Source organism: Poecilia reticulata, linkage group LG1, assembly GCF_000633615.1.
Source record: "Poecilia reticulata strain Guanapo linkage group LG1, Guppy_female_1.0+MT, whole genome shotgun sequence".
In the NCBI taxonomy this organism is placed as follows: Eukaryota; Metazoa; Chordata; class Actinopteri; order Cyprinodontiformes; family Poeciliidae; genus Poecilia; species Poecilia reticulata.
Genome location: NC_024331.1, coordinates 17,417,981 through 17,434,969, shown reverse-complemented (window position 1 = coordinate 17,434,969; position 16,989 = coordinate 17,417,981). Strand labels below are relative to the sequence as shown.

At 39.3% G+C, this 16,989-nt stretch overlaps 1 protein-coding gene across 2 annotated transcripts; it reads right to left on the bottom strand.

Annotated features, from left to right (window-relative positions):
* Positions 1-337: 337 nt before the first annotated feature.
* Positions 338-12,855, bottom strand: LOC103463279 (SWI/SNF-related matrix-associated actin-dependent regulator of chromatin subfamily E member 1). 2 transcript variants are annotated; one of them, XM_008406537.2, is made up of 11 exons: positions 12,651-12,854; positions 10,846-10,896; positions 10,681-10,724; positions 10,288-10,392; positions 7,804-7,884; positions 7,341-7,472; positions 6,939-7,110; positions 3,683-3,855; positions 3,471-3,572; positions 2,821-3,079; positions 338-1,523 (listed from the first exon to the last, which is right to left on the bottom strand). In XM_008406537.2, exons 2-11 carry the CDS (start codon positions 10,850-10,852, stop codon positions 1,318-1,320), a joined length of 1,281 nt encoding a protein of 426 aa, XP_008404759.1. In that variant the 5' UTR covers positions 10,853-10,896; positions 12,651-12,854; the 3' UTR covers positions 338-1,317. The 2 variants fall into 2 exon arrangements, with proteins under 2 accessions (XP_008404759.1, XP_017159657.1); XM_017304168.1 differs by lacking the exon at positions 7,341-7,472 and having other exon boundaries at positions 12,651-12,855.
* Between the last annotated feature and the right edge of the window lie 4,134 nt (positions 12,856-16,989).

Here is a 16,989-nt window from a genome sequence, read left to right as displayed (position 1 = left end):
CCAGCCAACCAATGCATGACGATCAGCCTAAAGCGAAAAGCCAGCCAATGAGAAATTGACCCAGAGGAGCAGCTAAGAGCACTGTGGTAACTCCTGAGGAGCTGCAGAGATCCACAGCTCAGGAGGGAGAATATGTTGACAAAATGACTAAGAAGTGTTTTTCATGAAAAAAAAAAAAAACAGGGAAAAGGCCTCGGTTGAAAGAAATGCATCGTTGGAATAAATAAACTTTTTGATATTTCAATTTACTGAGACAGATGCACCCGAGGAGCCAACTTGTATTTTAAATATATATTACTAATATTCAGGCATGTTTTCCAAAACAAAGAGACAGCTGTATTTCAGGGTAGAAAAGTTTATTTGTATAAATATGCAAAAATGAAATTCATCTTAAGACTGCATGTTAATAATGAGTGTCCTAACCGTTTTACAACATGAAAATTCACGTTTAAGCAAACCTCGTTACACCATGTACACATTAACTGGACATGTAAAAGATTCCTGCTAAAAACCGCAATACTGATCCAAACAACACATGTTCTAAGCATACTGCTTTTGATTTGATTGGCAGCCAGCAGACTTTAGAACACTTTAGCATTGTACAGCATCAATGATCAGACGAGATATACTTAAAGACGAGCTGGACCTAGAGCACCCAATGCACAAGAATAATAAAAATGTTGATAATAAATTAAAGAGTAACTACTACTAAATGACTACAAACTCCTGAGACAATACCGTTACTGTAATACTGATACAGAGAGTAAACAAATATTCTCCTGCCTAGGAGATGGTCACTTAGCTCCACTCTTCAACAACATTTTTTATTTATTTATTTTTTTGACCTGCAACATGCAAAACAATAAAAGCAACAATGGCATTACAACACAAAGAACAAAGTTAAACGTAACACTGAGCAGTTTTGTTTGTCTGCCAGACATAGTGCTAGAGATATGTTTCAGTATGTGCTGATGAAGGGCTTTGTGTGCACTCTTCCAAAGAAGCCGAAAATATAGTGCCTTCACGTGGGCTTTTGTGGCAAATTGTAGCAGCCATTGATTTTAGACAAGGTCATTGCTTTGTCGACTTAGAGTGCAGATTTATTTATTTATTTTTTATGATTATGATTATTGTATTCACTGTGTGTCTGCAAGTTTCAGGTTTGTAACCTCAACTGCAGTCTCAGGCTTGTTAAGCAATCAGCCCGTCTGAATGGCTGCTTTTACACTTTGACAACAAACATGAGATTGTGCAATTTCTGTAATCAGAGAGTCAAGCAGATGGAGTGGCAGCCACGCGGGTTTCCACCATGTTTGCTCAGTGGGCTGCCCTCGCCTTGCCGGGTCCCTCTGATGGCTCGCTGGTCGTGGCGTCTTCTGTCTGCGCGGAGGTGGTCTCCGAGCCCGTGTTGCTGTCGCTGGTTCCCTCCTCCATGGCTCCCTCGGGGACGCTCTCCTTGTCCTCTGACGCTCCCTCCTCGCTGCCTGCATGGGCCTCCATCTCCTCTGAAGCTTTTTGCTTCACTGCATTAGAAAAATAAAATGAATTAAACCTACCTAATCAGTATTTTAAAAGCACTTTTTGCTATTCAGTCATTAATCGGTTAATCCAAAAAATAATTAACAAGCTGTTCACATGTTGATTTTAGAGGTGTTTTTAAGCTGCAGCTGCATCCTAATCAAACGTACAAAGGGAATTGAATTTGTTATTTCTTTCATTGTACAGCTAATATTGTAATGCAAAGTTGGCACATTTAATGGACTTTTAGAGCAACTTTGCATTAAAAGTGTCATTATTTACCGAATGACACTTCATGACAACTGTCATAAATATTCATAAAGACTTCTTCATGTTCATGACAGGTGTTATGTTTATGACAATGTCATGTCAGTCTTATGCACACCCCTTCAAATAAAGTGTTACCAAAAGTCTTGATTAAAAAATCTGCAGAATGTGCCTTTTCTTTAAAAATTAAATTAGTCAATTTATTGTCAGAATAATCAACAGATTAATCAATAATTAAAATAATCATTAATTGCAGCCCTGAAACAAAGCATTAACCAGTGGAGCGGTCAAGACGGCAACAGAATCGTAACCATTTTTAACCAAGCTCTCCAAACATGATGAAACCACAAACGCATGACAGAATGTGATCAGGGTCAGATGATATCAAAATATACCTTTTTGGTCTGTATGCAACGTGTGAAAGAAACCCAATACTTGATGTCACCATGAACACACTACTATCACCGTGACAGCATCATCCTGTGTGGATGGTTTTGGTCATCTGAGGACAAAAGCAGTTCAAGACTTAAAACTTGAGACGAGGTTCAATCTCCAACAGGACAATGTCCGTAAGCATACAGCCAGAGCTAAGAAGACACTTTGAACTAAGACGATTTCAGTCCCTACATGTGCAAAGCTGCTAAAGAGAAACTGTAAAAGTAACTTCCAATCGATATTGATATAAGGGTATTGAATATTTAAGGTATTGAGTTTGCACTTCACACCACTTTGTGTTGATCTGTTGCGTCAAATCCCAATAAAATGCACTGCAGTTTGTGGTTGCGATGTGACAAAACCTGAAATTGAAGGCACCTTTTTGCAAGGCACTGTGTGTCTTTCGTCCTGCTAGGGAGTGTTGTATTCAACCATGTGTTGAATGGAAATGAAAACATAAGACTCCTTGTTTGCAGGTACTCCATCCTGAATGAGTCAGTTTGGTATTGTGGTGGCACCATCTCAACTGGGTCGTCCATGAATCACTCACAAAGTTGCATAAAGGCTGCGCACCCCACCACAAAAGCCATCGCTGCTCACCTGGTGGATCTGCAGCATTCGACTCTGCGTCCTCTCCTTCCTTGCTGCTTTCACTGTGAGAGTTCGGCTGGGACTTTTTGCCATGTGTAGCACAAACATGTTTTTCCTCCTCTGCCAAGACGCAGGTGGGCGCCTCTCTCGCCACTCGGTCCCCCCCGTCCTTCTCGCGTTCCGCCATCCGCTTACGTGCCACCTCTTCCGCTGCAGCGATCTCCGCAGAGATCTTCTCCATGTCCACTTCCACCTTCATGCAGCACAACTGGACAAAAAAAAAAAAACATGAATGAGAAACGTGTTTGCTATTGCATGTGGACACTCTGCACAAAGAAACTGTTTACAACGAGATCAATGAAAGTTTAATTTGGATAACTAAAACATGTGTTGCTGCACGTTGTGTCCTCAAGGAGCTCTTTATAGGATAAATGGCGCCACCTGTTGTAAAAGTCAAATGCTGCATTCAAGACTAATATAGGGCCCTCAAATAATAAATGACAGCAACAGCATTATGAGGACATGTGGATGGAGTTAGCCCCAGCTGTGGGCTGCAGGACAGACTGAGACTGGCGCAGGGCCCAAGCTGCATGCGGCATGCAAACTGAAGCTCGCGTGCAAGTAAGCAATGACCTGATTTAATGTAAAAGATGCCATACCCTTTTGAGCTCATTGTTGAACGACTCTGTGGCTTCAATGAATTTTCTTTTCTTGTCCTGGTGGCGGTCTTCAATCTGTAGCAACTCTGCCTCCAATTTTCTCTGCGAAGCAGGACATCCAGGCGCCACAGTTAATAAAATAATGAGTCAATGAAAGCAAAGCTGTCGCACAGAGCCCAGAGTAATGCGACGCCGTGGTTTTTTGGTCTCACCTGATGCACCATTAGCGACTGGACCTGGCGTTTGAGCACCTGCATGCGGGCGGTGGTGACGACGGACCGCACGTCTGGGACGACGCTCTCGCTCAGGATCTCGCTGATCAGGCGGTGGTTGCGCTGGAAACGAGCAGCAGCTGTGTGTTTCACGGAAAAGCCGTCGTCGTAGTCTGGAGACAACAAACACACCGGGCTGCTGCAGGAAATGCAGGTCGATCAGGAAATTACTGAGGGTCCACTACAGATGATGCTAGAGCTGCTGTGTCCAAACGGAAGGCGGGATGTTGCGCGGTATTTGTAGCATTTTAGCTGAGAACACGGTCTTCTACAATTCCCACGATGTGGGGGGGGGGAGGGAAACCCTGAAAATAAATTGCCCTTAACTGCAGTAGCAAAATCCCACATTAAAATGCTAAAAAAAAATGTAAAAATCCCAAACTTTTAATTGGAGCATATTAACTCAGTAATGTGCTAAAGATAGTCCAAAGTCTTCTTTTATGTTATCTTCCTTCTAGCTTTTTTCCACAAGGTTTTAATAGGATTTAGAACGATAGTTGGAAATGGAAGACGGTTGATTTTGGAGTTTAAATGATTTCTGTGTTATTGAGCCATACATTTTAAATCGATACCGGGCTGGAAGACCCGATAACAACCCATTTGCAGTTTATTAGTAGATCCCATCAGATTTTTTTTCAAATGTCCTGCTACTTCAAGAGCTGATGACGCCTTGTAGTCAGTCTATCAACGTTCCCAAAGACGCTGTTTGATAAAAACAACTCATGGCATCACACATCCTCTACTATGCTTCACGATGGGTATAAGTTGCTTTTTCATATACAATATTTATCATTTGTTTCATTATCCTCCATGGAAATGACTAACAGCTCATTACCACTCTGATGAGCTTTAAAAAATTAAACGATTATTTTCTAGAAATTATTTTTGGCATTCATTATGGAAGAAGAGGGATTTTAACAAAACAAAATATTTCTCAGTGGCAGATTTTACAATATAAATCTTTTAAGCCCTATATAGTTTTCTTCTTATGTTGTTTGATGTGAGATTTTGCTACTGCAAGAAAAACGTAAGGTTTCTGAACGATCACTGGGCATCCCAATAAATATATATGCTGTTATATAAAAATACTTTAAAGGGAAATTACCTATTATTGTTGCTGGAGTAGGATTAGGAGTTTATTACGGGTCACTGTGTGGAGACAAATGTTTAAGATACACTCTGTAGTTTTAATTTATCAGCAGCTGTTCCTTATCCCAAAATTGTCCTCAGATCACAAGCTAGCAGTCTGAACAATTAAGGCACATGATTATTTATGAAAAAAAAATCCCTAATAACTCGCTGACCTAATTACATCTTTAATCTAAATACACATTAAACTTAAATAGAATTTTTTTTTAGCTTTGTCTCGTGAGTCAAATGCGTTTGTAGCTCACTTTACTGCCCTTCCCGGTACACAGTAAGCTTTCTAATAGTTTTTGGCAATTGCTCTGACTAATTATGAAACCTTGTTTTCAAGCCAAACCTCTTAACATACACTGAACATGCAATTACAAGTCAGAAAGTTCGTTTCAGGACCAGAATTTTCTCTCTGGGTTTCAGGGGGAAAAGACTGAACATCTGGGGTTTATTGCTTCTATACGTCATGTTTTGATGCAACGTGAAGCATAAAATATCCATTCTGAGAGACAAATGACACAACAAAGGAAAGCTTTTCACTGCATTTGTCAAGACTAGCAAAAATAATGTCAAAGATGAAAAAGCAGCGAATGTACTTTAAACCAATCGTGAAAAATCCTCAGATTTGTGACACTTTAAAATGATTACATTTGTGACGTTGAAAACCTTTTCAGACCCCTTCAGGTGAAACACTACATTATGGTAACCGTTGGTATTTTAACAACCTTCTAACAGATTTCCAATTTAATGACACTTATCTGAAGAGTACTCTGCATGTATATAAATGTTACAACACGGCTGAGCACTTGCATCATCACATTAAATTACCGATGTGTTGATTGCTTTGGATTTTGAAGGCCTTAATTACGCACTGTGTTGTAGCTTTGTTTGGTTCGCTGGTAACCGCCCAGTGTTGTTGCTGCTGCTGTGCAACAACTGTGCAACTGTGAAGCTCTGACAACAACAAAGTAGAAATGAGTCGCACATGCCAAGATGAAAACTTCAAAGAGCACATATAGGAGCTCTCCCGCCGCAACAGGAAGCATTCAAGAGGGGTGACAGGTTCTAAAGGTATCGTGTGGGAATTAAGCTTCTCTCTGGTTCACAAATTCAGCCGAGGTACGTCTCAATAATGCGTGGGAAACTCACTCAACCTCATCCCTCATCGTGTCCTCGTTTTTTCCCCACCTCAGTCTGCTGGAAGCGTTCAAGGTGTTAGTAAAAACAGAAACATTTAAATGTCTGAGATTAATGATCAAATTACACCCAAGACAAAGCTACAAAACAACAATTTACCTGACTGCCCGTATGAGCTTTTGAAAAAGTTACAACCTGTTTTGATGGTTAAAGTAAAAAAAAAAGAGAGAGGGAGAGAGAGAGAAGTTGTTTATGGAAAGAGATTAGGAGCGGATTATCATAAAGGGTTTTATTAATAAAACATAATCTGTCACTATGTTGCCACCCGGAGAGCTAAACCTTATTTAATTATTGCCATACGTGCAGCTTGTTCTGTACGTGACCCGCTGGGATGTCGGCTTTAACTTTTTTTTATGGTCTGGGGTGTTTCTAAATAGCAGCTGTTTTATCTGTAGTTTTCCTGCACATCATTAACTTCTACTGTAACCCAGCCCGACCCCAGACAAGCATCATTTCCTGGAGGTGGGTGTAACTCAAATGTCTTATGCTGTCTAAATCTATGTGTGTGTGTGTGTGTGTGTGTGTGTGTGTGTGTGTGTGTGAGCGTGTGTGTGTATCAGACTTTATGACAACAGACAAAAGAATGTAAATTTGGTAATCATGTCTAAACCGATCTCAAGAATGTAAACGCTGGTGCACAACTAAAACAAAATTTGTCTTCATTTGCAACTTGAAGGAAAAAACATTTCATTTCAAAGGTAGAATTACATAAACTGAGGATGGATGTAGCAGCGTAGGAGGGGAGAAAGAGACTTTCAGGGAGTGGAGGCTTGTAAATCTGTGTGGTCGGGCTGCAATAATTACAGCTCTGTCACCGTGCCCCAAACCTCGGGAAACAAAGCATTTAACTGAGTGGCCTTACCGTCTGGATCCTCTGCTGGCTGGATGCTCATATAAGGCTCGCCCTTGTCCAGTCTGGACTGCCTCTGGCGACTCTCCTCCTCCAGAGCGGCCTCGGCCCGGCTTTTTGCGTTGACATAGGCCAGGTACGCTGGTGAGTTGTGATAGGCCTTCATGCTCTCGTTATACTCAATCTACAGCGGAAAAGATGACAGGAATGACACCGGAAAAAGCAAAAAAACAAAAAGCAAGCAGACTCAACATGTGGTTGGTTGTTTCAATCAGCAAAGAATAAACAAGAAAAGAGGTTTTACTCATGTCTGGTAGAAAGAAGGAGCGACGTCTGGGGTGACCCACAACCTTCGGGGACACAGCTACTTGTCACCCACCAACCCCAAACACACCCCTCTGTAAAACAACCAACCTTCTCTGCTTCGTAGTCATTCAAATAATCCTGTTTCTCCTCATCAGTGAGGTCCCTCCACATTCCACCGATTATCTTCCCAATTTCCCATAGCTTCAGATCAGGATTGGAGGCTTTTACTTGATCCCAAACCTGGTGATGAGAACCAGACATGGGTGTGGGGTTGGGTTGGGTTGGAGGGGCGATAGGTGGTTATCTCTTTGCAGAGAGGTCACAAACCAGAGGAGGCCGTGTGCTTTAAGTTCCAGATCCAAAGCGGATAAATCCCACTAGGATGTTGACACTCCTACCTAAATCTCTGGCTTCACATCTTACCTTGCTTAACAACTTTAAACATCTGAAACAAAGGTGCATCTAACTGAGTTTACAGCATATCTAAAGAAAATAAAACGAGCCTGTCAGTAGCACACAAAATGATGATTTAAAAAAAAACAAAAATAGCGATTTTAAAGAGTGTACACACCTTCCGACTGTATCTCATGTAGGGCATCAGTGGCTTGTCAGGTGGTTTTGGGGGCTTTGGGATGTTTATTCCAGAGGAATTCTTGTAAAACAGAAACAAAGAGCGATTTTGAATTATTCAAGCTTTTTGCGCAATGAGATGAAGTGTTCAAACATGACTTGTATCTCTGAACAGAATGCCAGTGATCAGAGGTTTTTCCAGATTTGTCATGCACTATAATGCCCCCCCTCTGCTACCTACTGCTGATCAGCTGGCTGTAACGAGGCGACTACACTTTTGCCATGTTTAAAAGGAGACCTAGAATACGTTAAATCAACTTCCAAACTTTTCCAGACTGTGTAGAAACCCCTGGATTTATACCCTGACAAAAACATTTAATCGTTTTTTGACCATTTGTGAATAACAGCCCGGACAATTATCCTCTGAAGCTTTGATGATTCTCCTATTGTTGCTGAAAATATGAAATGTCACAAAAATTTTTAAATTATCCTGCAGAAACTTCAAACAGAGAAGAATGGAGCGAGTGTGAGGCGCGGGCTTATTAAACCCACATGTGACGCAGAAAGAGCAATGTCATTTTGACAGTCAAACCTTGACACCGGCATGTTGTTGTTTCACGTTGGCCAACTCAGAGTGTGACTCACAACCAGGATGAACCTTGCAGAGAAATCTGCACCATCTGTATTTAGTTGAAATTTAGATCAAATGTAAGGAGGAGCTTGCTGAAATTTAGGTGGAAAGGTAACAACTTTTGAGAAAAACAGCTCCAGGAAACTATTTTCTTACAGGTTCTTAGACTTGGAAGGTGTATCCTCTCTGATAGAACAACGGCTAGATGGGAGATCTCCAGAGTCTCTCGATACAGAAGAGGCTTTAAAAAGTGAAAATTTGTCATTAGAAATTGAACTGCTGTGCTGAATTGCTGCAGTATTTTCACCCAGGCGTGTCATATTTAATTTAGAGCTCAGAAAATAGTGTCATTTTTGGTGAGAAAATGTCTGGAAAAGTGCCCCGACATGACCTCTGCTGTGAGTTTCGCCTCGTGTATTTATTGAAAAAGTGCAGCGGCATCTCCGACAGACGAGGACACTAAAGACCTAACCACTCAAAGATCTTTCACGCTACAATCGTTTTTGACTGTCTGTTGAATTTGCTTCAAAATATTAAAACGTCACTGCAAATTTGCTTTTTTGATGTAGAGTTTGAGCTGCAAGGTCAATGAATCTGGTTGTGATGATTGGATCTTTTCACATATTTGATGCCTTTGTCGTTTCGTTTATCATTTCAGAAAGAAGAATTAGTAAGAATTTCATTAGAAGAAACATTATAATATGAAATGATAATTATTCCCAGATGCATCCTCTTTATACATGGGCTGGTTACTAGTTTAGAAAACTGCTAAATTATTCCGTCATACTAATTCAATTACAATGAGATGTCTAAGACCTATATTTTCACTGGTTGCTGCACACTATCCATCAGCTGCCTGGAATAAATTTGCCAATTTCCTTCCTTTACAAGCAACACAAATCCAGTTATTTTCAATATTTTCAAGTCTATGTATTCATATGAAAACAACAAATAAATAAATTTTTTTTAAAAACATTACTCTACTTGCAATAATTAATATGTTAGATTATTTTAGCAGGATTTAACTGTTGCTTTCCTTTGTTATAATTTCAAACAATTTTGTTTGTGCCTAAACTGAGGTACCATAGTATATGCAAAATAATTTTATACTAGGCCATGAATATTGATGGGATTTTGTTAAAACTGTAGTGAACATCACTTAATCTGTTGAATTAAGTTTTCTTATAATTCACAACAAAGTCGCCTCAGAGCACTTTTAGAAGACATGCACATCTTTAACAGTTGAAGGTTGTGCAGAAATCAGGGAACTGGGCTGCTTATGAGAAATAAAAATAAAAAAAATTTAAAAAAATCTCATTTAAGCTGAGATTAGCCCATAGCGAGACATAATGCCATTATCAGAGTCAGCCAACCACCGCTTGCATGCAGCGACTAAATTATTGCTCAGCAGCTAGAGCCATGTTGAGCAGCAAGTCTGCACTGCCATGGCAACACTGAAGGCATGGGTTATTTAAGATGGCTGTCAGAAATGCAGAATTAGAAAGGAAGGTGGGATCTGAATGGACACAGATGGACTGTTTTACTGCAGGTTTGACTGTGGAATGACGCATATTTCCAGTTCAGTCTCAGAAATGAAATAAGGCAGACACCTCACACGAATTGCCTGGCAGCATTTTACTTTTAAGCAGATGTGTAAAAACAAAAATCTTTCCTTCTCATTGGATCAGAACAAAACCAAAATGCTGACATTCTAATGATGTTTGTAAAGTCTTCTGCATTCTTTGGTTTAATTACTAATCAAAGTTTCAATGGAAAATAACTGATGACAGGTATGAGCTTTCCAACTGATTAAAGTACCGAGTCACAATGTTTTCACTTGGCTCATATTCATACCGTTGCCCGACTGTTGCTGCTTTGGCTCCCTCCCAGTCTGTAGTTGTTGTAGGCCAGATGACTGTATGGGTTGTACCCCACAAACCCGGGTGTGTTGGGCATTTGCTGATGGAAACAAATAAGACATAAATATGAATGAGAAATGACATAACACAGCCAGTGGGAGGATTTAACACAAAAGAAAACAGCCCATTACATAAAAAAAAGAAATGTAAGAAGCGATTTTATGGTGGTTTGGGGGGTTAAGTAAGTAGAAAAGATGCAAAACAAACTTTCATTAATGCTACAAGGAACATAATTGCCATGAGAAGATGTTTATCATTAGTGCGTCTGTTTAAAGATGTAACTTTACCATGTGGTACTCATATTAGTTAGAGCAACCTGCATACTTACAGTCGTTGGGGCAGGAGGCGGCGGGGGGGCATAGGATGGTCTCTCTGTTGTGAATTAAAACATACATAAAAACCAGGAAAGGCTCAATAATTGGGACACTTTAGTGACTCCTTATTGTCTCGTAAAGGTGGTCCCTATCAGTTACAATTATTTCTAATTACTTACTAGACATTTTTGCAGCGAGACGGTGGTTTCAGTCAATTCCAGTCATTGAATCTGAAATGCGCAAGTTTGACATCATGACAACAATTTATATTGTACAGATGATGTGACATAAGATAGTGATAGATGTTTATAAAAAATTTAAAAAAGCACAAAACAGTTACATTCATACTGGGTTATGAAGACACAGACATTACTATAAATTTCAGCTTCTTAGCACATGCTTTTTCTTTCTCTTTCTTTATGCAATTTCAGACAAAGCAATGCCAGGTTGGGACAAATATGTTACCAACAAGAGCTACTAGCCTGCAGCCTTTAGATGCATCCCTTCTGCAACATACACGAATCAATGGTTGAATGCCCTCATTGGCATGTTTTCTTCTTTTTTACACTTTATCAAAATATCCTGTACTGTCTCAGGTAAACCACAATCACACAAAAAGTTTCGGTTTTCCTGTTACTTTTAAATAATGATTTAAGCTACCGTGTTCTGACTTTAATCCAGTCAATACAATAAATTCCTTCCTCTTTCCACTATGAGTAAAGCTTTTCTTTACTGGTGTTATCAGAATGTCATTAATGAAAAAATTCAAGCCTATTGGAGAAGGGATGCAACAAAAGTTGCAGAATGGTAGCTGGACTTAGGTATCCCTGAGCCACATTCTCCAGGGAATATTCCTACTAAAACTGATTTTTTTATTTTTTAGCACATCAGATTCACAATGTTTGATTATTTCTGAAATGGTCTGTTCAAGTTTGCTCATAATATTAGTAAAGCATTGTTTTACAGCTGCTACTAACACATATGCAGCACGATGTCCCGAATATAATGGTCGTTCTAGGCCATAAAAGCTTTTGAATGCTCTTTTTTATGTCTTATTTAATTACACGTTTTTTTTTTTTTTGTTTTCTTAAGAGAAATCAGAATAAGCGATATTGGTATAATCAGGTCTGAGTCTGAGTTTAGGTAATTCAGTATCTCATGTTTAAACACATTTCTGTAGGAAACCTAATGAATGTGTCCTAATATCCTTTTTAAGTACATTTTATGACTCTAGACATACAAAAAAAATACAAGATGTTGTGTTGGGTGACTTTTTATATTTAATAGGTTCTAAATGTCACCTAAAAAAATACAAGCAAAAGCCCACAACTGATTTAGAACCTATTAAATTCATTTAGCGTTCATTAAATTTATAGAACTTGAAACGGTGATGATTAATTGGTTTTGGGCTGACCATCTCCCCCATCCCAAATTTCGGATCCCCCACCTCCTAATCCGTCAAAAGAAACGCTACGCCCCTGTGATAGTGAATCAGCGTTGCTGACAGCGTAGCATCGTCTCGGACTTAAATGTTTAAATTGTGAATGTATTGGAATGCTTGCTATTGTGAAACAGTGTAATGTTGACTGGTTTTCATTGTTCTCAAAAACGGACTAGCTGGGAGTTAGCTATCACGCTAACGTTAGCCAGTAACCGACAACAGCTAATGAAGGAATTTCTAGTTCGCTACTCAAAAACAAACGCTGACTACATGTCCATTGAGGGGCTGCTTTATTATGTATACTTTGGATTTATTGTGATTATAATTGTGCCACGTTTAATGAAGCTAATCAGCTAACATTAGCGATAACTAGCTAATAGGTTAGCCACCTCAATGAAAAGAAAAGGACACCTCCAGACACGGTAACAGCATGCAGCGTCAAGTCGAACCGTCCACGGACACGTAAACTAACTCAGATTCAAGTGGAGGCAAAAAAAAAAAAAAAAAATGCCAGCTTGCTGCAATGACAGCCGGACAACTCACCACTACAACCTTCAGCCCCCCACCACTATGTTGTGGGTTTCACGGAGGGGGCTAACCATCTAGCTGAGAAGGGAAAGAAAACATCCCCCACAATAAACGAATGAAACGGGGTCCTCTCCTATGATTGCTGCAGAATCCTCCAGAATGCACCCCCTCCCTAGCTCTCTCGTGAGAACACCCGTGCCTCGGCTCGACGATTATGGCAATCGCCCTAAACTCATAGTATTGCAGCTCACTCTCTTTAATGTAACTGCAAATAGACATATTTTCTTCTTGGACATAGCCTTTCAGTCAAAACATTAAGGAATGTATCAATAGCTTGTTTGTTAGACTACTTGTCTTGTGATTTCTGCTTAGAAAACCATGATGTGCAACAACCATATTCATGTACAAGTGTATCTGAATACATTGAAAGTCACTGAGAAAGTTCATTTATATTTTTAATCTTTTGAAATTTCTTGTAAATAGTCTGTTGCAGTAGTATTACAGCTAATGAAAACCTTGCAATCATGCTTTCTAACAATTATAATTAAAGTTTTATGAAGAAAAGACTTTAGAACAGTTATGTCAACCTTCTAACATGTACACTAAACTTCATAATTAGCAGGTCCAGGGCCCTTTGGCACAATTTACTGCATTAATGCAGTTTTGCAATATAAATTCATCTTGGCATTGCAATTAATTTCTTTCCAGATCAATACCGGAAACACGGAAATCAGTATTGAATCAGATCGATATTGAATAAAATTGTGACCCAAAGAACTGAATTGAATTGTGAGATTCTTAATAACAGTTTGCAAGGACGCCCATTTTGCTTTAATAGTGACCACTTCTGTCTCTGTTGTTGGGTTCAGTGCTCACGTTCCTTTGACCTGACTCCATTGTATCTCTATGGAGGTTATGTCAGGATTTTTTTTATTGATCCATTATAAAACGACAATTAAATCAGATATTGGTGTTTTTGGGAGTGTGGGCAGGTCGCCAACACCTGCTGGAAAATTGAATCACCATCTCCATTCAGCTTGTCTGCAGTATGAAGTTGCGTATAATTGACTCCTTTGCTAACTTAGAACTTGATAAAACACAGCTGACTACCATTTCGTTCTTAAGCAGCTTGACTTTTCTGCCTCTGCATTCTTTCTTGATTTGCAAAAAGCCCCTTCCTTGTTCTCTTTAGCTCAGGTAAGACGCTTCTGACATGATCTGGTTCAGGTTTGGTTTAACCCAAGGAAAGCTGGTATAATAGCCAATGTCCTGGATACTTCTGGGACACCATATAAATAAAGTCTTGACCAAATTCCCATCCTCCTGACATCATACTGCCTCCACCATGATTTATCATGGGAATATTGTGCTTGCTTATTTGCTTTAAATAAATAAGTTGAAATTGAAAGAAGCAAACAAAGCAATTGAAAAAAACTAACGTGGTTTAAAAGTATCCAAACATAGTTGGATACTCTGCATAGTTCTTGAGTCTTCCCTTAATAGTATTCTCCCAAACAGAGTGACTTTTTAAATTTTGAAGCATATCTAAGTCTTTAGGTTTTTGACTGTGTCAACATTATAAGGAAATTTTATTCAGCGGTTTATTGGACTGCTCTGATTATCTGCAGCCAATTGCCCCAGTTAAATGAGCTTGATGCTCCCATGCGTCTGTGTGGTGACTCTCGAAACTGTGCCTCCAGCTGCAGTTCGACTGACCTTTGTTTTACATTTCTTGCCTGTCCCTGTTGATTGTGCAAGTTTTTCTACCACATTTTGATTCCACCAAATTTTCCATTAGTGTCCTTTGATAAAATACTCTCTCAACAGCTCACTTCTTTAGCAATATCCCTTTGTGACTTGCCCTCCTCTCTATGGAAGGTTTTCCATGACTCACACTGTCTGCTGGAAAATTGTCCAGTCAGCAGTCTTCGCCATGATTGTGTAAGCTATAAAATGGCCATGACATAACATTTCTTGATTGAGGCTTTTTTTAATTGTTCTAATGCGATGCTTACTTAATGTTTTTTACAAGCTAAATATCTGATGTCAATCGAGCCACAATTGTAAGAACATAAGAAATAACCCTTTAAACATTTCACACTGTTCAGAATTAATTTGTATACTGTATAAGTTTCCCTTTTTGAGGCGAATTTCTGAATGAACTATTCATTGATGTTCTCTCTTACTGAGATGCACCTGAACACAATTACTTGTGTCAGCATATTAGGCATGACATTATGGATGCTTCACAGGCCATAAGCTTTTGAGACCTATTTGCTGCTCCCTTGTTGCTACAACTGAAATACTTTGCATTCTTGTTCGCATTGTGTGAGAGCTGCCCAGGTCAACAGTTGTAGTTGTGTGTTGCCTTAAAATAACAGTCCTAAGCCCGCAGGATTTAGCCTATATCTCCGTCCGTTCAACCTGAATAGCATTTGTTTGGGGTCTTTTAATTGACTGTGTTCATTATGACCCCGTTTCTTTCTGTTTACTCTGCACGCCTACAAGAGCTCCTTTTAATTCTGCTTGACCTGCACCCTAATGATGCTGATGTGCTTTTTCTCTCCAGGTGTGGTGCTCAGAGAACTGCATGCAAAAGGCAGGCGGCTAAATCCACAGTAGGAATGTCCGGCCCTTGTACAGTATACTGTCAAACACCTGCAGCGAAGTACATCTGGAGGTGGGGGAGGAGATCACATGCTTCCTATAAGCTAAGCACACTAGCTCTCATAATGGGCCTCCTGGGCTCAGCTGTGGGATTGTGGATGCCCAGGGGCAGAACTGGGGCTGTGACATTTTGAACCAGCCCGATGGAGATGTTGCCCCAAAGCAGTTTCAGGCCCGGTTCTTAAGCCCATAGAGCTCTCCAAAATAGACTCAGGCAGTGGAACTAAGCAGACTTGAAAGTTTACTCTGGTAGTGGATGGTGGAGTGATATTTTTAGAAGCTGCTACCCTCAGATTATTGTCAGGTGTCTTTAGAGAGCTCTTCCTTCCATTGCTGCCTTGAGCAGTATCAGCAGCCTGTCTGTTTAATTGACTTTCACATTGGATTCGGGGTGAACCAAGGTTATCAAGACAGGAAGAAAGAATATGTAAGACGACGAAACAATCAGAAGTGTAGTAACTAGTTATGTTTTAAGTATGTTGAAGCAAAAATTATTCTCCTGCTCGAGTATAACTATTGGTACTCCACCCATCTCTGGTAATGATTCTTCTTTTATGCTTGCCTTTATAAAATTTTAAAAAGTTCAGAAGTTCTCTGGAAATGCTTTCTCTCACTTTTGATCAAGAGACAAAAGCTTAACCGTTTTTTATCGCTGATGTGAAAAAAGTAAGCGAACTCTTCCACATGTTGCTTATCATAACATTAGATGCCTGAGACGTGCATGCAGGAACAGACTCTACTATTTGACACCTGGAAGCTTTTATTCAAAAGGTTTTTTTTTCTGTTTCTTTTTGGCACAGGATCTTATATCTGCTTCATGTTAATTTAGACATCAAAAATGAGGAGTGCCCCTTTGACTTCTCTAACAGTTCACATGTGAACATTTTGAAATATATTTATTTTTTTACATCACATATCTAACCTTTAAGATATAATAGAATCTCTGTCTTTAATTTAATTTAATTTAATTTAATTTAATTTAATTTAATTTAATTTAATTTAATTTAATTTAATTTAATTTAATTTAATTTAATTAAAAAATATTGTATTTATCCACATGAGAAACTAAATCTTGTTGCAAATCATATCTTCTAAGGATCTCCAAAGTATTGTTGTAGACGCTGTTGCTGTGGGCAAGAATGATCAGTCAGTCTTGCAACAATCCTGAAGAGGCCTCTGACGGAAGACTACTGCTGTATGACGACAGTCTTATCACTATCATGAGAAGATAACAGCTCAAAATCCAGGCAGCATAGATAATATTCCCACGGTTACATGTCCCAGATGACATCAGCTACTAATCGACCTCCGTTGCTTTTGCCTCTGCTCTTTAAATCTGTTTGGCCGCTTTGTTAGAAAACTGGGCAGAAAGATGTTGGAGTTGAGCATATGATCCCTCGTTATTATGATTGATAGAAGAGGTGGTTTGAACTTTGCCCTTCTCTCTCTGCTCTTCAGTGTGTTGAGATGGTGTAGTCATCATGACGTTTTACTTCTTTCTTGCCACTTTCTCAAAAATGCCAGATTTGTTTTGTGGACAACTAATAATTGTCTTGTTCACAAATTGTTCCACCTGAGCTGTGGATTTATGTATCAATCAATCAATCAATCAATCAATCAATCAATCAATCAATCAATCAATCAATCAATCAATCAATCAATCAATCAATCAATCAATCAATCAATC

What these genes read in the sequence shown, in the direction of transcription:
- LOC103463279 (XM_008406537.2), bottom strand. An exon ending in ATGACTACGAAGCAGAGAAG is followed by an intron (nt 7,111 to 7,340) that starts GTTGGTTGTTTT and finishes TTTCCGCTGTAG; the next exon opens with ATTGAGTATAACGAGAGCAT. An exon ending in GAATGCTGCAGATCCACCAG is followed by an intron (nt 1,524 to 2,820) that starts GTGAGCAGCGAT and finishes TTTCTAATGCAG; the next exon opens with TGAAGCAAAAAGCTTCAGAG.